Source organism: Harpegnathos saltator, unplaced genomic scaffold, assembly GCF_003227715.2.
Source record: "Harpegnathos saltator strain DR-91 unplaced genomic scaffold, Hsal_v8.6 scaffold627, whole genome shotgun sequence".
Taxonomy (NCBI): domain Eukaryota; kingdom Metazoa; phylum Arthropoda; class Insecta; order Hymenoptera; family Formicidae; genus Harpegnathos; species Harpegnathos saltator.
The window spans coordinates 818,917-838,349 of NW_020230457.1; the positions used below are offsets into that span (position 1 = coordinate 818,917).

General features: G+C 41.8%; 1 protein-coding gene across 8 annotated transcripts in view; it reads left to right on the forward strand.

Annotated features, from left to right (window-relative positions):
• LOC105182601 (Ankyrin-repeat, SH3-domain, and Proline-rich-region containing Protein) overlaps positions 1-19,433 on the forward strand; it is a 115,832-nt gene that overhangs the window by 87,931 nt on the left and 8,468 nt on the right. For all 8 annotated transcript variants that reach the window (XM_025304585.1, XM_025304583.1, XM_025304581.1 and 5 more), the window contains 3 exons: positions 2,321-2,447; positions 16,219-16,466; positions 16,730-17,240. In XM_025304585.1, coding sequence (XP_025160370.1) covers positions 2,321-2,447; positions 16,219-16,466; positions 16,730-17,240 — 886 coding nt within the window. The remainder of the gene's footprint in view (positions 1-2,320; positions 2,448-16,218; positions 16,467-16,729; positions 17,241-19,433) is intronic.

Consider the following 19,433-nt stretch of genomic DNA (forward strand, 5'->3'; position numbering starts at 1 on the left):
GTGAGTCTTCTCATCGTGTCCTAGCGTTTTCGTCGTCATTCTCTTGCTTTCGCCTTCTTCCTCGTCCGCCTTGCTGCCGCTTGCTCTGCACTTGTGACTCCTGCACGCGGGGTCCGACGACTCGTGACACGCGTGAGAAGAATGCGTTAGCTAATCGTTCCCTCTCGCGCGTCTATTATATGGATGAGTGTAAAAGTTCGTGCTCGATACTGTTAGATCAGGATTTCCCAACCCTTTTTGTATTTCGTACCCCTAACAATTTATTAATGAATCTTCGCAGCCTCTACAAAAAAAATTATTCGTATGTTTTATGGTAAAAATTTTTTATTAGCGTTTTAAAGTAAGAAGTTAATTTGTAATAATTTATTATTAGATAGTATTGTTTTATAAAGATCAACTATCATTTTAATATTAGAAAATTATTATCCATGGTATCAAGCTTCGCATAGTGATATACGTAATGAATATATACGTAAATGTATACAGATACGTAAAAAATATATAATTTCAATAATTTTTTTTCAATTTTTTGATTCCTTTTTAATTTGATGGTAAAGATGCCGGATTATTCCAGAATCCATCTCAATCATTGTTAATTACAATCACTTTTTCTCATACTCCCAAGAATGTTTTTGCGCACCCCCGATTGGGAACCCCTGTATTAGTAGATACTCTGGATGTTAGTTTTGAGTTGAGTTTTTTGCAAAAAAAAATATGTTTATTTTTGTGAGACGTTAAATTATATTTTATTCAAAATATTTTCTATCGCTAGCTATAACTTTTTCCCACTTTTCGAGCAACAAGTGAATTCCGCGATAAAAGAAATGTTCGTTCTTCGAAGAAATCCACTCATCGAGCCATTTTTGTATTTCTTCATATGATTTGAAGTGCTGATCAGCAAGGCTGTGCTGCATAGATCGAAGTAATTGAAATGGTAATCGGAAGGCGCACAGTCTGTGGTGAACACGCAGCGTGTGGTAGAATCTCCTATTGAAGTGCCGATAACACAGGTCTACAAGGTTTTGTTGTTGGGCAGCTGGGGGTCGTTTCCCAAGTAATTTTCTGCGTAAAATCCGAATCCGAGGTCAGAATTGGCCCATCACGTCAGGATTTTGAGATATTTGAGGTTATATACTCGAAAAATGGCTTTTTGGGCTACTTTTGAGGTTATGTATAGGATGCACAAAATTTTTTAACTCTTTTCTTCTAATTGAATCATTTAGTACTATTCTTTCCCTTCAAAATGAGCTGTCGAATGGTCATCTACGATTTTTACTTGTAAAGTTACGGCCATTTTAAGATAACATAATGAATTCCAAACCCTACGCCGTTATAGCCCAACAACCTCATGAGCATTCACATTAAACCTGTAAACTTTGAACTATAAACCCGAAAACCTGGACTGAAAACTGTATATATGGGTTTTTGGGGTCGCTGATTACGAATCTGATCTCAGATCGACCCCAAATTTATTATAATATATGGGCTATAACAGCGCAGGATTTGGAATTCATCATGTTATCTTAAAATGGCCGTAACTTTACAAGTCGTTACAAGAGATCGTTTTATGATCGAGACATCCATATGCCAGCAGAATATTGGAAAAAGATTATAGAAAACGACGGCGAAGCATATCTTTGATTAGTAAAAAAATTTTACATAGCAAATTACTGCTTGAGTTTTAATGAGAAATCGGATCCGAATTTTTGCGCTCATCCAATACAACGTCGGGAAATTATATTGATCAGGGCGGACAGATAGACGCGATGAGGAAGAGAGAGAGAGAGAGAGAGACAGGAAAAAGTGTTCCGGCGAATCTTGGGAGCGTAAAGTTGACACGTCGCGTGTGCGGAAAGCCATTACCGAGTGTTTGTCCCTTTTTCGGGGCACAATAACGTGCTTTCCTTTTTCCCAATATTCCGCTGCGGTTACCACGGAAACTCCCAACAATAGTCGATGGTATTTCACATACTCGAGTCTAAACTATCGGAACTCCCTTTCTTTCCTCCCCATTCCCTTTCTCGCTCTCGCTCGTGGAAGTTCCGTGCCTCTCATCTACGTGCGGAAATGACGTCTTCGCGATCATTAAACCGCGTTCGCGCGTTTTTCCGCCGGAGAACATTGTTACGACGCGCATTGCGCATCTGCAAACTTTCACGGCTGTTTCGGTCGGAGCGAAATGGACAAGCGGCGCGTAAGGATACTCGTGCGGTCCTCTCATTGACTCCCGCGTTAGACTACCGTTCATTCACCGTATCAGCCGTGCTCGCCCGATGCCGCGTATAGCGCTCACGTTCACGCGTTGTGTTTACCGTTTCAGGAGCCAGCACAGCAGGACAAGCTCGCCAGATTGAAGCACAGGCTGGACCAGCAGCAGAGCAAGCTGAATCGACTGCGGCTGCTCAGATCGCAGACGGACCAGTCTCGCGCCAACAATGCGACGTTGAGTAAGTCGACAAGAGAGAGAGAGAGAGAGAAGAGGGGGAGGAGAGGCATAGGCGGCGCCAGGACTAATCATGCGGGTTGGCCAGCGTTTATATATGGATGGGCCATGGTGGGCCTGAAAACTTGGACAGAACAGAACAGCATAATTATACTAAAATTTTCTAAAATTTTACGGTGAACCGGCGTTTTTTTAGGTGGGCCAGAGCCCACCTAAAAAACCACCCAGCTCCATCTTTGGCGCTGCCGCTGGGGGGGGGGAGGAGAATCTCTTATTCTAGGCCTGGGAAACCGAAGTGCGAACAGTCCGAAAGCGCAGTTCCTTTCCCGAAGCTTCCAGATTTCAATTCGTAGCCATTTTTAGCGGCCATTTTTACGGTATAGATCGGCGCGTCGGTGTTGTTAACGCGTTGCGCGCCGTCCGGCCGCGATTCACGGGATTCTGTGGAGCGCGGCGCTCGCTCGCGCGTACGCACCTTGTTAATTGAGTATTGTTCGGATAGTTACGTCCGCAGCATGCTGAAAAACTGATAGCCGCGACCTGCACAGCGCGACGCGGCGCGCGCTCGACGGTAACAGCTGCTGGCGAAACGAACGAAGCTCGTGGCGCACTTCGTTAGAGCACGAACGAGTCGCGACGATGGCCGCTGCGGCGCGACTCGCCGGTGGCAGGAGGGGAGAGGAAAAAAGCAAAGTTATAATGATCCGCAATATTCGAGATGAAAGTTATAACGATTCGGAAAATGCGCTCGGCTCGTTATAACTTCCTCGCTAATGTGTGCGAGCGCGTGGACGCACCGACGAGCGCGTCTGTTTATCCGCACGCGACGGCGCCATCTTGGCACTCTCGTGTATTTACTCGCAATCTCGTCGAGGGACTTTCGGGAGGCGAGACACACGCGAGTTCGCGTCACGTCCGCTCACGTTTCCCATTTTTGCTGCGTGCGTATAAATCCGCCCGCTAAGCGGCGGCGGCGTTCATATCTCGGCGGCTTCCGGCAAAGAATCCGCCGAAACTTCTCGCGATGATCGCGCGAGATTTATCATGGGAATTTTATGTCTCACGGAAGTCGTTCTGCCGTCCGCTTCTCTTTTAATTCGCGCGAGCGGTCCGAGAGCCGTCGCTCGCCATGTTCGCTGGCCTGAAAACTCTCGACGGCCGAACTTGCAGCTGCAATTTGCCGTAAGCTCGGGCGACTCGCCGAAGAATCCCCCGCTGCGGGACTGCCAGCTGCCGCGAGTAAACTCCCGACTGCGAGCGCTGGGATATGACGCCGCTGATTTCTCGACAGATCTGAACTTCCGCTAACGAGCTCATTCGCTATGCGCTACGCGCGCGCGCGCGCGACGGGCTTGGCAGCAGCCTTTGGCGAGCTTCAGGCGGTTTTGCAAAATTGCTCTGATTCCGAGGGAGCAAGCGGCGGCGGCAGCGGCGGCGGAGGATTGATTTTGACTTCGGAAGAGGCGGAGGGACGTAACGCGCGCGTTATTAGCTATGCAGCGCGCGCGAGAAAGGAGCAGCGCTGCAGAAGAGTCGATCGCTGCGGAGCAGAACACGCGACGGGGTGACGGAATGTTAACCGTCTGTAACTCAATTTCTTCTTCGTGAGTATAAGAACGTGTATGTAACGTGAAACCAAGCAAATTATTAACTCCCAGATATAAATGAACAATTAATTTCACAATTCTCAAAGTCTTTGAAAAAATTGTATGAATTATCTTAAAAATTTTTTCAGAAATTTTATTTTAAAAGAACGGTTTGTAACTTTGAGGTTATAATGAGGTGCAATATCTGTATATGCATATACAGGATGTTTCGAACCAACCGTCCAGCCCTTTTAATGAAGGAAATGAAGGAAAACATGAAACTAAATCGGGTATGCACTGCCCAATGGTGATATTATAACTTCCGGTATTGACTGGAAATTGGCTATACAGACCAAAAGTAGAGTTCATTTTTTAAATAGAACATAGTTATTTCTTCTTATTGCATATTTTTCTTATTGCATATTCGAATTACATACAAAAATAAGAAACTTCTGTCCCAAACATTTTTTTCTGGAATACCTCCAGTGACCTTGAAATGATATTAAAAAAATAAACTTTTACTGAGTTTCTGGATGATTTTATTCAAACTTTTTTTATTCAATTTTTAAGCTGATTTTATTCAGGTTCAAGTGTTACAACTGAGCATTGTTCTGTGCGATACAATCACAATGCGATGCAGTACATATCTCTAAGAATTCGTTGTGTAAACAACTATTATAAAAATATTCGTGGTCGAAAGAGGAAAAAAATGAAATGCAACTTCTATATATCCAGTATAATACATTTCGAATATATTTACATTAAATCTCGAATGTACATTAAAAAATGTTAAACAGTACATATAAGCGGAGGAGGGGTGAAGCCCTTCCCCCCTTCTCCAAGAAAATCCTAACCTAACCTAACTTATTACATCAATATATATTGTCAGGCATAAGTTTTAAAGATTTTAATCTTTTCAATAACGCTCAACAATATGTAAAGATACAATAAATTAGGTTAGGTTAGAATTTTCTTGGGGAGAGGATGCGGCAGAGAAGTGGAGTCCCTCCACCGCTCATACCCAGATAACACACGGACGTCCGGTGGACGTTCGAATTTGGACTTCGAGACGTCCATAAGACGTCCAAAAAATTCAACGAACGTTCCTAGGACATCCATAGGACGTCTGTTTTTCACAATTTTGGACGTCCATAGAATATCCAAACCGAAGATCTAAAATGGACATCATTCTCACTTCTCCACTATTATATAATTATTAGTGAAATAAACATTCAAAAATACGTAAAGGAAAGATTTATTAACAACAATAAAATTCTGAAATGCAAAAAATATTATTTATTTTTATATCAATATGTAAAATTTAATTATAAAATTTTATTTCTCTAATGCGTTTATCAAACATTGGAAATTTCAAACTTATTAGATTAACAAAAGTTAGGGCACTATTATAGTAATATATTCTTGATAGTAAATAAAGTAAAAAAGTCTAATACTATTTTTTCTTTCGACGAATAGTTAGCGAGATATCGTAAGTTAAATGTTGAAAAAGTTTTCCTTAAATATTTCAAAAAATATTAGGCAAATAAAAAATGTTTCAGACACAAGTTGTTAAAATTAATTGGTAGAGAAAGAAGATATAATAAAAAAATTGGGCTTTCTATTTTAAAAAGTTTTAAAAAATTAAATTGACCTTCAACTGATCTTGAAAATACCCTTCAAATAAAATGTGCATATTTACCCTTTATTTTTTTTGTATGTAATCCGAATATGCAACAAAAAGTGCTATGTTCCATTAAAAAAAAAAAACCTAAACTTTCGGCCTGCATAGCCAATTTCCGATCAACAGTCCGGTCGAGAGTTGAAAATGTCACCATTGAATAAAACATGTCCGACTTAGTCCCAAAAATGTTCCAGATTTTTGCTAAAAACTGTTTTCCTTTATTCTAAAGGGGCGGGATGGGTGGTCGGAAAAACACCTTGTATAATTTAACATAAGAATACCGATATATCAGAGTGTGCGCGACTTAAAAAGTTACACGGCGTTATAAAAGGTTAAATTACGATAAAGCACGCGGGATGACGATGAAAATCGTTTCCCTCGTCCGCGCTCGAGTCGCTCGATCTATTTCCTCGCGTCGCGGCCGGCCGGCCGGCCGGCGAGCTCGTCTCGTCTTGCTAACGCGATAAGAGAGATTTATCCGTCTTCACATCGCGGGACACGCGATTAATCTTCGCCGCCACTGCCGCCGGCCGCTCGTGACATCGGCCGGGATACTTTACCGGGATAAATGAAATCCAAATATACGCAAACTGATAGTTTGAAACCATCCGCCCGACCGGCGCGTTATCCGCGGGCGAGGGGAGAGACTTCTGCCATCCCGGGAAATAAATTGGGAAAAGATCCGAGGGCCGAGACAGAGAGGGAGGGGGCCGGAGGGTCTCCGTCTCGCGCTCTCTCTCTCTCTCTCTTTCTCTCTCTCTCTCTCTCCTCTCTCTCTCTCTCTCTCATCGAATGCAATCGCGCGGAACTCATCCTCGCGGCCAAGGGGCGCCGGTAAATCATTCTCGGGCAAATAGCGAAACACATATCCCCGAATGTCCCACCAGGCGCCCGCCAGGAAATTGCGGACGACGCGCTGCGGCGAGCGCTCCTTAATTTCTAACGTCATTCGGCCCTCCAATCGTGCGCGGGCCGCGCGCTGCAATCGATACTCGATACGCAATCGTAGCCGGCCGAGCATTTTGTTCGTCGCGTCGAGATCGAGAGTAATTTGCCGAGCGACTGCGCGACAGCTCCCTCTCCCCCCCTCCCTCCTTCCCTTCCCTCATGCTTCCTCCCTTACTCTCTTCCTCTCTCACTCTTCCGATTGACTGTTTCCTACGATCGCACAAAAGAGAGAAAACGAGGAAAAAAAGAATGTCCGCGAACGGGCGCGACGGACGGAACGACGAGCCATGTGTCGTTCTCGATCGACCGATAATTTGTCGTATCGATTCGGCGATTTGTTCGTCCCGACGAGTCCCGTTCGCACGTATAAATACCAGTCTTGCTCGTCAATAAGCGATCTCGTTTTTTTATTTCCTTCTCTCTCTCTCTCTCTCTCTCTCTCTCTCTCTCTCTCTCTCTCTCCTCTCTCTCTTTTCCACTGCTTTTTTGTTTCCTGGGGTCCGCTGTTGCACCGCGATCGAAACGAGCGACGCTCCCTTTTACCATTCGTACGTATGTCGCGCGATATTGGCCCTGACACGCAACACGTGTGACCACACCCAGTGGAACGCACCACGCGCGTATATAGTAGGCTCACTACAACTTTCATGACCTAATCCCGGCCGCACGTCAGGGAAGCGAGCGGGCAAGATTCTTTTCCCGCGCACCTTCGCGCGCGCGGCTAGAGGTGCAAATGCGAAGAAGGCACTCGTCGCACCGTTGAATAAAGAATACAAGGAAGGAGCGTAAGACGAAAGTATTGAAAGCGACTGTCGATAAACTCTGCGAGTCGAAGCAAGGTCTATGACGTATCTCTCATCGGACAATCGAGACGACTCGATCATACTCGCGTATTATTCTACTCGTATTATTATATGGCACGTGTGATGATTTTCATGAAAATTCCAACACGTAAGATCGTTCTGTTGTCTTGTGTATTGTTATTGTCTTATGTGATCTGTTGATCATGTACAATGTTCATGATCAAGAGCATGGTATAACATTGCACATGAGATTAAAATGAAACTGAGTTGCGATTTTGATTCACCTTACACCATTCTTTCGCCATTCTTTTGACGAAAATACATATACACACGTGCGTGCGCGCGCGCGCGCGGATTGAAGCAAGTTTTATGATCATTCAGTAACCGACGATTTATATGTGACAGGGTGTGTCGGGAATAGTGGCCAAACTTTTTAACAGCATGTTCTACTCTTTATAAGGATGAAGAGAAATTCATATAAATATGGCTGGAGAAACATTTTTCTTCAAATTATAAACACTTTTTATTTACAGCAGACCTTTTTGAAAACATAGAATAAGTTGTCATCTTAATATTATCTTAACTCTTAATCGCTTAAATAAAGACTGATTTCAATTCCAAACAAATTCATCTGTCAATTTATTTACTTTTAATAAAAGAGAAATAAAGGATAATGTCACGTCGATGCAAAACATGTCTGTTATAAATACAAAATGTTCATAATTTGGAAAGTAAGTGTTCACGGACCCATGTTCATATGGTCCTTTTTATCCTTACAATGAGTAGAGATTAGCTACTTCTATTTCTGAAATACCTTACATACAAGGTGATACATTTTATTGTATTCAAATATCTCGAAAAATATAAAAAAATACGGAAGAACGTTTTGGACAAAAGTTGTTTGATTTGAAGGAGGACATAAGATAGCCATATTATTTTGTTTACAGATAGCGCTACTTTTAAGATATTCACGGATCATCACTTTTCTTAAATGGAAATCTCAATTTTTTTATTATGTTATCTTTTTTACCAATTAATTTGAACAATTTTTATCTGAAACATTTTTTTATTTTATTTTTTATTTGCTTAATATTTTTTAAAATATTTAAAAAAAACTTGGTAACTTCAAGATTTAGCTTACGATATCTATTTGTGGGAATAAAAAACAGTAGACCTTTTTATTCTATTTAGTTTCAAGAATATATACTATATCTCCAGTATTGCCCTGGGTAATATTCCCCAAAGTAGTATCGTAATTTTTGTTAATTTGACCTTTGGAAAATTTTAAAATCAAGTTAACAAAAGTTACGGCACTATTGTAACAGTATATTCTTGAAACGAAATAGAGTAAAAAGTCTAGTATTCCATATTTTCTTCCGACAAATAGCAAGGTATCGTAAGTCAAATATTGAACAACTTATCAGGTTTTCCTTAAATATCTCAAAAAATACTAGGCAAGTAAAAAATATTTCCGACAAAAGTTGTTCAAATTAATTAGTAGAAAAATGATATAATAAAGAATTGGAGTTTCCATTTAAGAAAACTGATGAATATCTTGAAAGTGGCCATCTGTAAATAAAATAATATAATTACTTTTTTTTATATCCTTCTTTAAATTAAACAATTTTTGTCTGAAACGTTTCGTATTTTTTATATTTTTCGAGATATTGGGCCGAAAACTTCAAAAGGAGGCACCCTGTATAATCATATACAGGATGTTCATTTGAAAACTTTCCAGCTAATTATCTCGAAAACTATGACAGATATTAAAAAACTTATTGACCTTTGGAAATTTCAAAATTATCAAATTAACAAAAGTTAGGGCGCTATTACAGTAATATATTCTTAAGAGTAAATAAAGTAAAAAAGTCTAATACTATTTTTTCTTTCGACGAATAGTTAGCGAGATATCGCAAGTTAAATGTTGAAAAAGTTTTCCTTAAATATTTCAAAAAATATTAGGCAAATAAAAAATGTCTCAGACACAAGTTGTTAAAATTAATTGGTAGAGAAAGAAGATATAATAAAAAATTTGGCTTTCTATTTAAAAAAATTAAGTTGGCCTTCAACTGACCTTGAAAATGCCCTCCAAATGAAAAACTGATAATGCCATTCTCTTTCCCTTTCGAAATCATGGAACACGTGTTTCAGCATTTTTTAATATCTTTCATAGTTTTCGAGATAATTAGCTGGAATGTTTTCAAATGAACATCCTGTATAATTTTATATAGTTATATATAATCATATGTGATTTTTTTTCCGGACATACATAAATAGGACATATACCATATACAGGATGAACCATTTATAAATGTCTCATACCAAATATCTCTACGTCTTTTATAATAAAATGTTTCCTACAAAAGTCACTTGATCTCAAAGGAATAGCGATATCAGTTTGTTTATAGACGGCGCCATTTCCGAGAAACGATCACTAATGATCATTTCTCTTAAATGGAAATTTTTGCTTAATAAAAGTTGTAGCTCTCGTCTTGACAAATCCAACCGTGCATATTTGTTTAGCATTTTTTAAATTTTTCCACTGGTTATACAATTTTTTAATTTTGGAAATTAATGTTTCGCAAACATGAGGAGAGGTGCTTGTAAAATAGGCTTGAGGTAAACAAAAGCATCCAAACTTCACACACGTATGGATAGTAAAAAAAAAAGAAACAAAAATTAGAGTTACAATCTAACACATCAACTTCAGGAAAATTAGGAAAATGTCACATTTGACATTAGTTTTGTAGTCAACTGATCAAATACATAAATCTTACAAGAAGACATTTGCACGAAGGTAGAAAACACTCTACTAAAATGCATCTTCAAGAAGACTTCATATTTGTTTTACAAGCACTTGTTCACATATTTGCGGAATACTAATTTCTAAATTAAGAAATGGCGTAACTTGTAGAAAAATCAAGAAAACCCTAAACAAATATACACAGTTAGATTGGTCTCGACGAGAGTTACAACTTTTATCAAGAGAAAAACGATTTCTGTTTTAAAAAAAGTGGTTATTAGCGAATTTCTTAAAAATGGCGTCATTTGCAAACAGATTGATGTCTTAAGATCAAACAACTTTTATACGAAATGTTTTTTTGTAAAATGTGTGTAAAGAAAGAGATATTTGGAGTACTACATTAAAATGGCCTACCGCTATACAAAGTACTTCGATATAACTTATAACTTACAAAGCATGTAATCATAAATTATTACTGTTTAAAGTACAATTTATCCATTCTAATGGCGAGCACCTCGAGCGCACCCCGCCATTGCTTTACTCCCAATAACCTCAATATTATGACGTAGTTACGCGTCATAAAACCACATCCAATTCAACTCCGATAGAGTGTCGACATATATCGCAATATACTCCTTCTTTATATTCTTTATTCAATGGGTTACATGCGTATCTGCGAATTAAAACCGCGACCATGGCACGCACGTGTCACGGCTCTCTCGTCGCCGCCGCGAATAACGCACCGTCCGTCGACACGTCGCGCGCGAGCGCGAACTCATGCAACCGGGAGATTCGTTTGTTCGTTTCGTTCCTCGGAAACTGTCGCTTCCGAATTTCCGGTGAAGCGGCGGCAACCGACGCACACAGCCGACGCGACTACGCTACGTTAACCGCGGCGGCGTCACCGCGAGAATACGCGGTACAGACGCGCGGTGCCATGCGCGGAAATTAAATATCATCGCGCTGTCGGCGAGAGTGCGCGCCGCGCGTTCCGAAGCGACGTGTGTCATTTACCGTGCATTTATAGTGACGCAACGCATGGCGTGGCTGCGTCTATTGTTTAACGCCGCGCGCATCGCATCGCTTTGTGTAGTAGTGTTGCGCGCGCGCGAAGCGCGACACACGTTCGATCATGGACGCGCGGATACGTCGATCGATGCGCAAACGCGCGTACAGACCGTTTCAGGGAAAAGGAACGTCGTTACTTTGCCGATGATTGTATAGCGCGTGGCGTGGAGGAAAAAATTTTTGCGAACCAACGAACAAACGAACGAACGAGCGAGCGGCGTTTGAGCTCGAGAATTGGTCTCCCCGATGCGGAAACGTTCAAAGGGACGGTCGCTTCTCGTATCATCGTATGTCCGAAATGCTCGTGCCGAAAAATGCTCAAAGCGCTAATCCGCTCGTTTGCGTTCCTCAATAGCATCCGCCTCATTGTTAATTGTCCATTTCTCGTCGCGCTTCTTTGTCGCCGGTCACAAAGAAGTGCAGAAGTTATTTCTGGGTTTTCACTCGTAACCTTTTGCATATTTTTATCGCGGCGACCACCGGCGAGCTATATCAAAACCGGCCGGGTCGTCGGAAAAAATGACACTTGTGTGCCCTCCTTTTTTTTTTTATCAAGCCCAACACCGAAATGTTTGTCGGACGGATCTGAAAACGAGATGATTGACTGTTCTTTCGAGCGCCGCGATTATTCGCACTCGAGCGCTCGCTCGCGACTGTTGGATTGAAAAATAAGGTAAACTTTCACATTAGGGGGGACTCATTAGAGGATCTTATGATCTTGACTTTGACTTATGTTAAAAAGTCATTAATAAGAACATGAATGAAACGTACATTTTTGATATCATATAGATAAGTGAAGTTTCATAACATCATTCAGCATCATTTGCAGCCTAACCTAATCTGACCTGACCTGACCTGACCTAACCTAACCTAACCTAACCTAACCTAACTTGACCTAACGAACTACATTGTGTAAAAAATATACGTTTCATTTACGAGATCTTTATTAATAACTTAAAAAAACAACGATTAATGGCTGAAACTTTTTAAAAATTACTGAATAGAGTATTTATGTATGTATATAGTATGTATTTTGTGTTTGCTTTTTAAAAATGCATGATGTCAAAACTATATTCCAAATTTCTTTTTACGTACAAAACTATATATAAAACTTCTTTTTATAAAATTTCTCCTCTTAATAACTTTTCAGTAAACAATGAGCAATGGCTAAAATTTTCTGAAGATTACTCAAAAGAATAATCTTTCTATAATACCGTATTTATACAGGTATTTAAAAAAAAGGGTTCAGCACTTTAAGAGCAGATGGCAATCACACAAAATGCAGAAGTCTTAATAAATATGGGTCAAAAAATTAATATCATCGGAGTTATATAAATAGCTTATTTCGCATTCAATGTCTGATAACATTTAAATAGAGTTTGGTAAGTTATTTTTTATTTATTTTTTTTAAACTAAGTTAATTTTGAAGTTAATGATTTATAAATTAACTACGTCTACGTTAAAAATTACTTAAATAACTGACTCGAGTAAAAGTTAAGAAGTTAAATCAATTTATTAAAATTAAAAGTTAATTATATAATTAAGCTGTATGTTTTTTATATAACCTTTAAATTATTAACCTTTTAATTGTATATTAAGTTCAGATGAAATAATAAAAAGATAGTATTTTTATAAAAGAGGTAACTTTTTTCTTTTTTTAATAGTATACATTATTTGAAAAGTATAATAGTTGTAATAGACAGATTAAACCGTTTAAAAACAAAGTGCTTAATTATGAACAATAAAAGGCAAAATAATTGTGTGCAGATAGAGCGAATCAATCTGAATAGAAAAATCCTGTACCGTTTTGCGAATTATAGAATATTAAGGAATATTATATTATATTAAGGAATTAATTAAACAATGTTAATAAGTGAGTATACGGGTAGCGGGAGGACGACGTTTGTAGATAAGGTCTATAGATAATAAAAAATGTCTCGATTCTGTTGATGATTTGTTAGCAACAAGCGGTGATACTAATTGCACAACTCTAATGTTCATCATCATGAACCGTTCGCCTTCGCCAGATCATCATTAGATTAGAATCATTTTGAATGAGACTTTGTTTACAGAAATTATATGCGCACGGGGTCACTAATATTGTTTAATTAGTTCTTTAATAAGTATTGTGAAATTCACAGAATGATAAAGGACTTTTCCGTTTAATTCGATCTGCTCTACTCGAAAATGTGCGTTTTTTTATGCGCATTGCGATCAACCGTTTTCGCACAACTTTAACATTGATGAATTATCTTAACATGTGACTCGAACAAAATTAACGAGTTAACGTCAGTGCATTTAAAGATAACTGGATAGATTAAGTTAAAAGTTAACACGTTTGAAATTAACTAAGTCAAGTTGAAAGTTTTTTCAAGTTAAAAGTCAAGTTAAAAGTCAGGTTTTAATTTTTTACCTTAATTTTTAACTAATTAACTAGTTACTATTCGACTCTGCATTTAAATAGGTCCTTCAATGAAAAATGGATTGAACGGAACGGACCAGTCTCATGGTCCCTTCGCTCTTTAGATTTAAATCCCCTGGTCTTTTTTGGGGGGGATTTCTTAACTCTTTCACTCTCTCTTCACCGATAAGTGATATAGACGAATTACACTAGAGAGTACAAGATGCCTGTTAAATTGTTAGAACAAAATTTTTGAATTTTGAGAGAGTTTGCAATTTTCTACGGTACGAAGATGTGAAGCGTGTATAGAAAATAAAAAGAGGACATGTAGAAAATCTTCTGTAAATTTGGTAAGCACCAGGAGCGAATAGGTCACTTGCTTTAATTGAAATAAATAATTGTTCCCAACTTCGACAATATTAATTTTTCGACTCATATTTATTAGGACTTTTTTCCTCCATTTCGTGAGTACGTTCGTAATCTGCCTTCGAAGTCCTGAATTCTTTTTGTGAAACACCCTGTGTAAGTCAAGGTCAAAGTGGGAGATGGGTCTTCTAATGTAAAGCTTTACCAAAAATAAAGAGATTAGCATAGGCGAGGAGGGGACACGGGGGGGAGAAGACGGGGCTGGTTGTGGGGAGGAAAGGAGGCCTGTTTCCCGAAATAAGAATCGCAGAAAAGCTGGCGAGATCGCGTCTAAATGGAGCGACGAGGAGCAGCTGACGGGGGCGAATTCGAGGAACGTCCCCCGGCAAAAAGTCAAGCGCTCGAATTTCCCTCCTCGATACTCCCGTGAGTGTATTCGCCCTGCGAATTTTCTACGCATATATGCACCCTCTCCCCGCGGCCCCGAGGTGGTGCGAATGGGCGGCATGCATGATGAGAGAGACATTTGATTTTGTCGGCGGCGCAGCCAGCCGGCACGCTGCCTGCCGCAACGATCAGCTTTCATGCGAAAACTCCGTCGTACCTCTCCGTCGTTCTCGTAAATACGCGCTAAAAACGCGCTTTAATCTCCTGGCCGTTGGACTTTTTTGTCGGGTCGATCACCAACCGCGGGACAGGTCGGGTTCTTCTCGGTTACCTCGTATCTTTCGTTTTTACATTCGATGTGATAATTCCGACAAAATGCACTCTCCCTGAAGTTTCTCACGGAGATCTCGACGGAATGAAGAGGGGCGGATCCAATCGTTCGGCTCTTGATTAACTTTAATTAACGATTATGAGAGCCGTATGCGAGGGGCGCGACTCCGATGTTGTTCGATTTAACGCCAATTTCGCCGATTCCGGTGGCTTCATCATTTTGCTGTTTTTCTCTGGTTACATCGTCTGTATGCAAAGTGGGAGAGAGAGAGAGAGAGAGAGAGAGAGAGGAGGGAGGGGGCAAAGGAGAGAGGAAGAGACAATTGAAGCATGATTAAAGTTAATCGGCGTCGACGAAATTGGTCCTAAATTAAATCCAACTACGGTCCAAGTTAAACGACGCGGAAGGAATCGACCCTTTGACCCTCTCGCTCGATATCCGCACAAAATATCTGCGAAATCGTCCGCCGGTCTCGATTGTTGCTCCGCTCCGGGCCGGTGGAAGATGCAGCGGCAGCATGAGTTGGCGAAACTCGAGAGCGATCGGATTAATATCGTCCGGCGAAACTCGAGCGATTCACCAAAGCGGAACCAACACGGTCGTTCCCGAAGACATCCGCGGCGGTCCGGGCCGACCCCGGTGATTGCCGGCAGCGAAGTTTTTCAAGCAGACCCGGGGCCGCGAGCAACATTATCGGCAAATAATGAAATACCTCAAGGGAGAGATACCTGTCCTCAGCCAGTAGACAATATTCGGAGACTGTGCCAATCCAGAATTCGATAATGGAATGGAATTCCACGTCAGCAGATCGCTCTGTACGGCCAATACGGGAGAGATTATGGAGCTCTCCGTGTAGCAATATGTGGTTGGTTCAGTGGTCCATCGCGCATGTATAATAACTTTCTAATCTGATACGAGCCTTCACGGGGCAAAGAGAGACAGAGGGAGAGAGCGAGAGGAGGGACCAAGGCTCTCTGGCTCGACGAGGGCACAAGACGAGGCGCCACACGCCTCCAGTGGAATTCGCGAAAGTATATCGCTCCTGGGGAAGTCGCAGAGCGATGATTAATGCGTCCGTGCTAATATGACGTTATCCCTTACGAACACTGCCACGTGCTCATCTCGTGACGGCTGCGACATACGCGCGCGCACACATGTACTCTACACCTGGAACTGCGAAAACCGAAGGCTGGCATGTGTGTGTGTGTGTGTGTGTGTGTGTGTATGCGCGCGCAAAAGAGAACATCTCATCTGCTCGAACTCACTCCTACATTAATACCCGATGTAATCTCGCGAGAGCTTCCGTGGTAATAGCGCACGAATTTCAATAACTTTCGTAAGAAAGCACCACCACGGTGGTCGGTGCCGTTCATGCCGGCGCGTCGCTTTGCGTTACCTCTCACGACTCGCTCTTGCGAGTCTGTGCAAGCTCCACGACCCGTCTGTTTTTCTTGCCCGCAGCATCGGACCTGGACTGCATCAGGGCGCTGTTCAACGAGAAAGAGAAGGAGCTCTCGTTGGCGGTGGCGAAGGTGGAGGAGCTGACGCGGCAGTTGGAGGAGCTCCGGGGTCGGCAGAATGCCGTCGACGTCGGTGGCGGCGGAGGAAGCGCTGGCAGCCTCGGCGGAGGTCTCACGGGTGCTACCGGCAATGGGCACCTAGTCACCCCGGCCAGCGCGGAGTTGGAGAAGCTCAGGAGAGAGCTTATGGTAAGCTCGCGCCATCGATTACGCTCTCTCTCCCTCTCTCTCTCTCTCTCTCTCTCTCTTGAGAGAGAGAGAGAGAGAGAGAGAGAGAGAGAAGTCAAGCCGGTGGACAAAGCGCTCGTGAGGGAACGCGCGTCGTTGCGCTCGGCGAGCCGTTCTCAAGAGTGCGGCGGTAGGCTTTCAGTCGAAATTGGCAAAGAGCGAACACACTGGCTGCTGTGAGAGCCATTAGTGGAATGGAGATTTTGCATGATATCTGTTCGTAGTACCGCAACAAAATGAATGAGCAGCAGAACCAAATGGTGTCGCAGCAACGTCTGGCTCTGGCGCAGAGGCAGGCCGAGATGGCGTCGATAGACGCGCGGATAGCGCAGCTTCAGAGTCGTCTTCAGCGGAAGAGAGCGCTGAACCAACGGCTGAGTCATCAGCTGGGCTCGGGCTCCGGCCGCGTCGGTGCCAATACGACAGGCTTCCCCGAGACGAAGCTTGACGGCTTCAACAACGGCGGCAAGCTGAGGCCGGCTGGGAACATCGCCGCGATCGAGCCGTACTCCCATATACCCAACGACAATGACTTTAACCTCAACAAGAATGATCCAAAGTACCAGACACTGCCGTATAACACCAAGTTCACAGTGAACTTCAAGGCGATAGAGGACGACGTGAACAAAAATAAGATACAACACTCGGCCAGCGCCTCCCAGTTGGGTCAGCGGCCGGCCTTTCAGCAATATGGCCACCAAATCGTTCACAGCCAGTCACAGTCGCACATTCAGGGTGAGGGTTCCACTTTATTCACAACTGAATAGACGCTGAATCGATCATATTTCTTAACGGTTAATCCATCAAACTTGTTTTATCATCTCCCCCTGATGTGTTGGATGAGTGCAAAAGTTCCTGCTCGATTTCTGATTAAAACTCAAGTAGTAATTTGGCATGTAACATTTCTTTGTTAATCAAAGATGTAATCGCTGTCATTTTCTACAACCTTTTCCCAATATTTTGCTAACATACGGATGCCTCGATCGTAAAACGACCTCGATTCTGCGTTGAAGGAGGAAGAAAGATGGTTTTTGACGGCTTCCAAAGATGTGAATTTTTTCCTATTCAAATCATTTTCAATTCCTATTCAATCCTATTCAATTCATTTTGCAATGATCGAAGCAAATGATGGTCCGATAGTACGATATCACATTCCATTTTAGTTTCTTTAGTCTACGTAAGATCTGTTTTGCAATATGTGTTTTGCCTTGACTCCTTTGCGATTGGCTAGGATTGGACGCTTCTCCTGGACTTCTGTCTTCGAATTGCCTATTTGTTGACAGTATTTGCCAGAATTGTTTGACTAATGGAGAATAGCTCAAAATAAATTATTTCTTTGCAATCTCACCAAACAGAAAGCATCATCTTCTCATAATGTACTAGGTGTGCAACTAAGTTTCCGGGTTTCTTGATCAATGAAAAATGGAAAATTCCAAGAGAAATACAAAAAATGGTTTATTCAATGTATCATCCCTCGCTAGCTACACATTTTTGCCATCTCTCTGGCAATATATGAATACCGCGACGATAAAACGACGCGTCGTTGGACCGAAACCATTCATCCAACCAATTTTGCACTTCTTCGAAATTGGCCAAGTGTTACCCAGCCAAGCCATGCGCCTCGACCGGAACAAGTGATAATCGGAAGGGACCAGGTCTGGCGAATACGACGGGTGCGGTAGCAGATCCCATTTCAGCGTTTTGATGGTGTCCTGGACGATGGAAGTGCGATGGCACGGAGCGTTGTCGTGCTGCAATATCACTCGTTCGTGTCTCGTGTTCCATCCTGGCCGTTTTTCGAGCAATGCATGGTTCAAACTGATCAGTTGTTATCGGTAGCGATGCCCATTGACAGTTTCGCCCGGCTTTTTTCAGCAGCTCATAGTACACGATTCCTTTCTGGTTCCACCAAACGCAGAGCATTGTCTTCTTTTCGAAGCGATTTGGCCGTGCCGTCGATGTTGATGCTTCGCCAGGTGAAGGCCACGTTTTTTGCGTTTGGGATTCTCGAAATATATCCACTTCTCATCGCCAGTAACAATTCGATGCAGGAAATTTTCTTTCTTTCTTTCATGCCGCAAAAGCAAAATTTCGGAAGTGGCTCTTCGATTTTCCATCTGTCTCTCAGTCAACTCATGCGGCATCCATTTTCCGTCCTTTTGAATTTTTCCCATAACATGTAAACGTTTGGAAATATTTTGGCGAGTCATGTTTAATGCCTCCGCAAGTTGATCTTGTGTTTGCGTATCATCTTCATCTAATAACGCTTGCAGATCGGCGTGCTCAATTGTTTTTGGTCTTCCGGAGCGCTCCTTGTCCTCAGTGTCGAAATCGCCACTTCTGAAGCGTTTAAACCAATCTTCACAGGTAGTTTTCGATGGTGCATGTTCGCCGTAGGCCTCCTCAAGCAAACACGTGCTTCAGCTGCACTTTTTTTCAATTTAAAGCAGAAAAGCAAAGCTTCCCGCAAATGCTGTTTATTTGGCACAAAACTCGACATCTTCGTTGTTAGAAAAAATATTTTTGCGTTGCGATATGTGTTGGTATTATGACTGGTTATTGTTAACAGAAGTCCAAGCTATAAAAAAAACACAACTTCAGACATGTATGTCGACTACATGTGTCGTTAGCGCCATCCATGTGTGAAACCCGGAAACTTAGTTGCGCACCTAGTAAATTGGCTTTTGCCGATGGATTCTGTACGCTCATTTGTATTTGTTTCCAAGTACGTATTTGCATTGAATATTGTTGTACAGGACATATTTTTCATCGCCAGCTATCAGTCGATCCAAGAATCGCTTTTTATTTAGTCGATCAAAGCAAGGAAATAGCTGAAACTCGATTTAATTTGTTCGCTTCATTTAGCAAATAAAACACCCACACATCGAACTTCAAAGTGTACCCAATTTGTTTTAAATGCCGAAATGT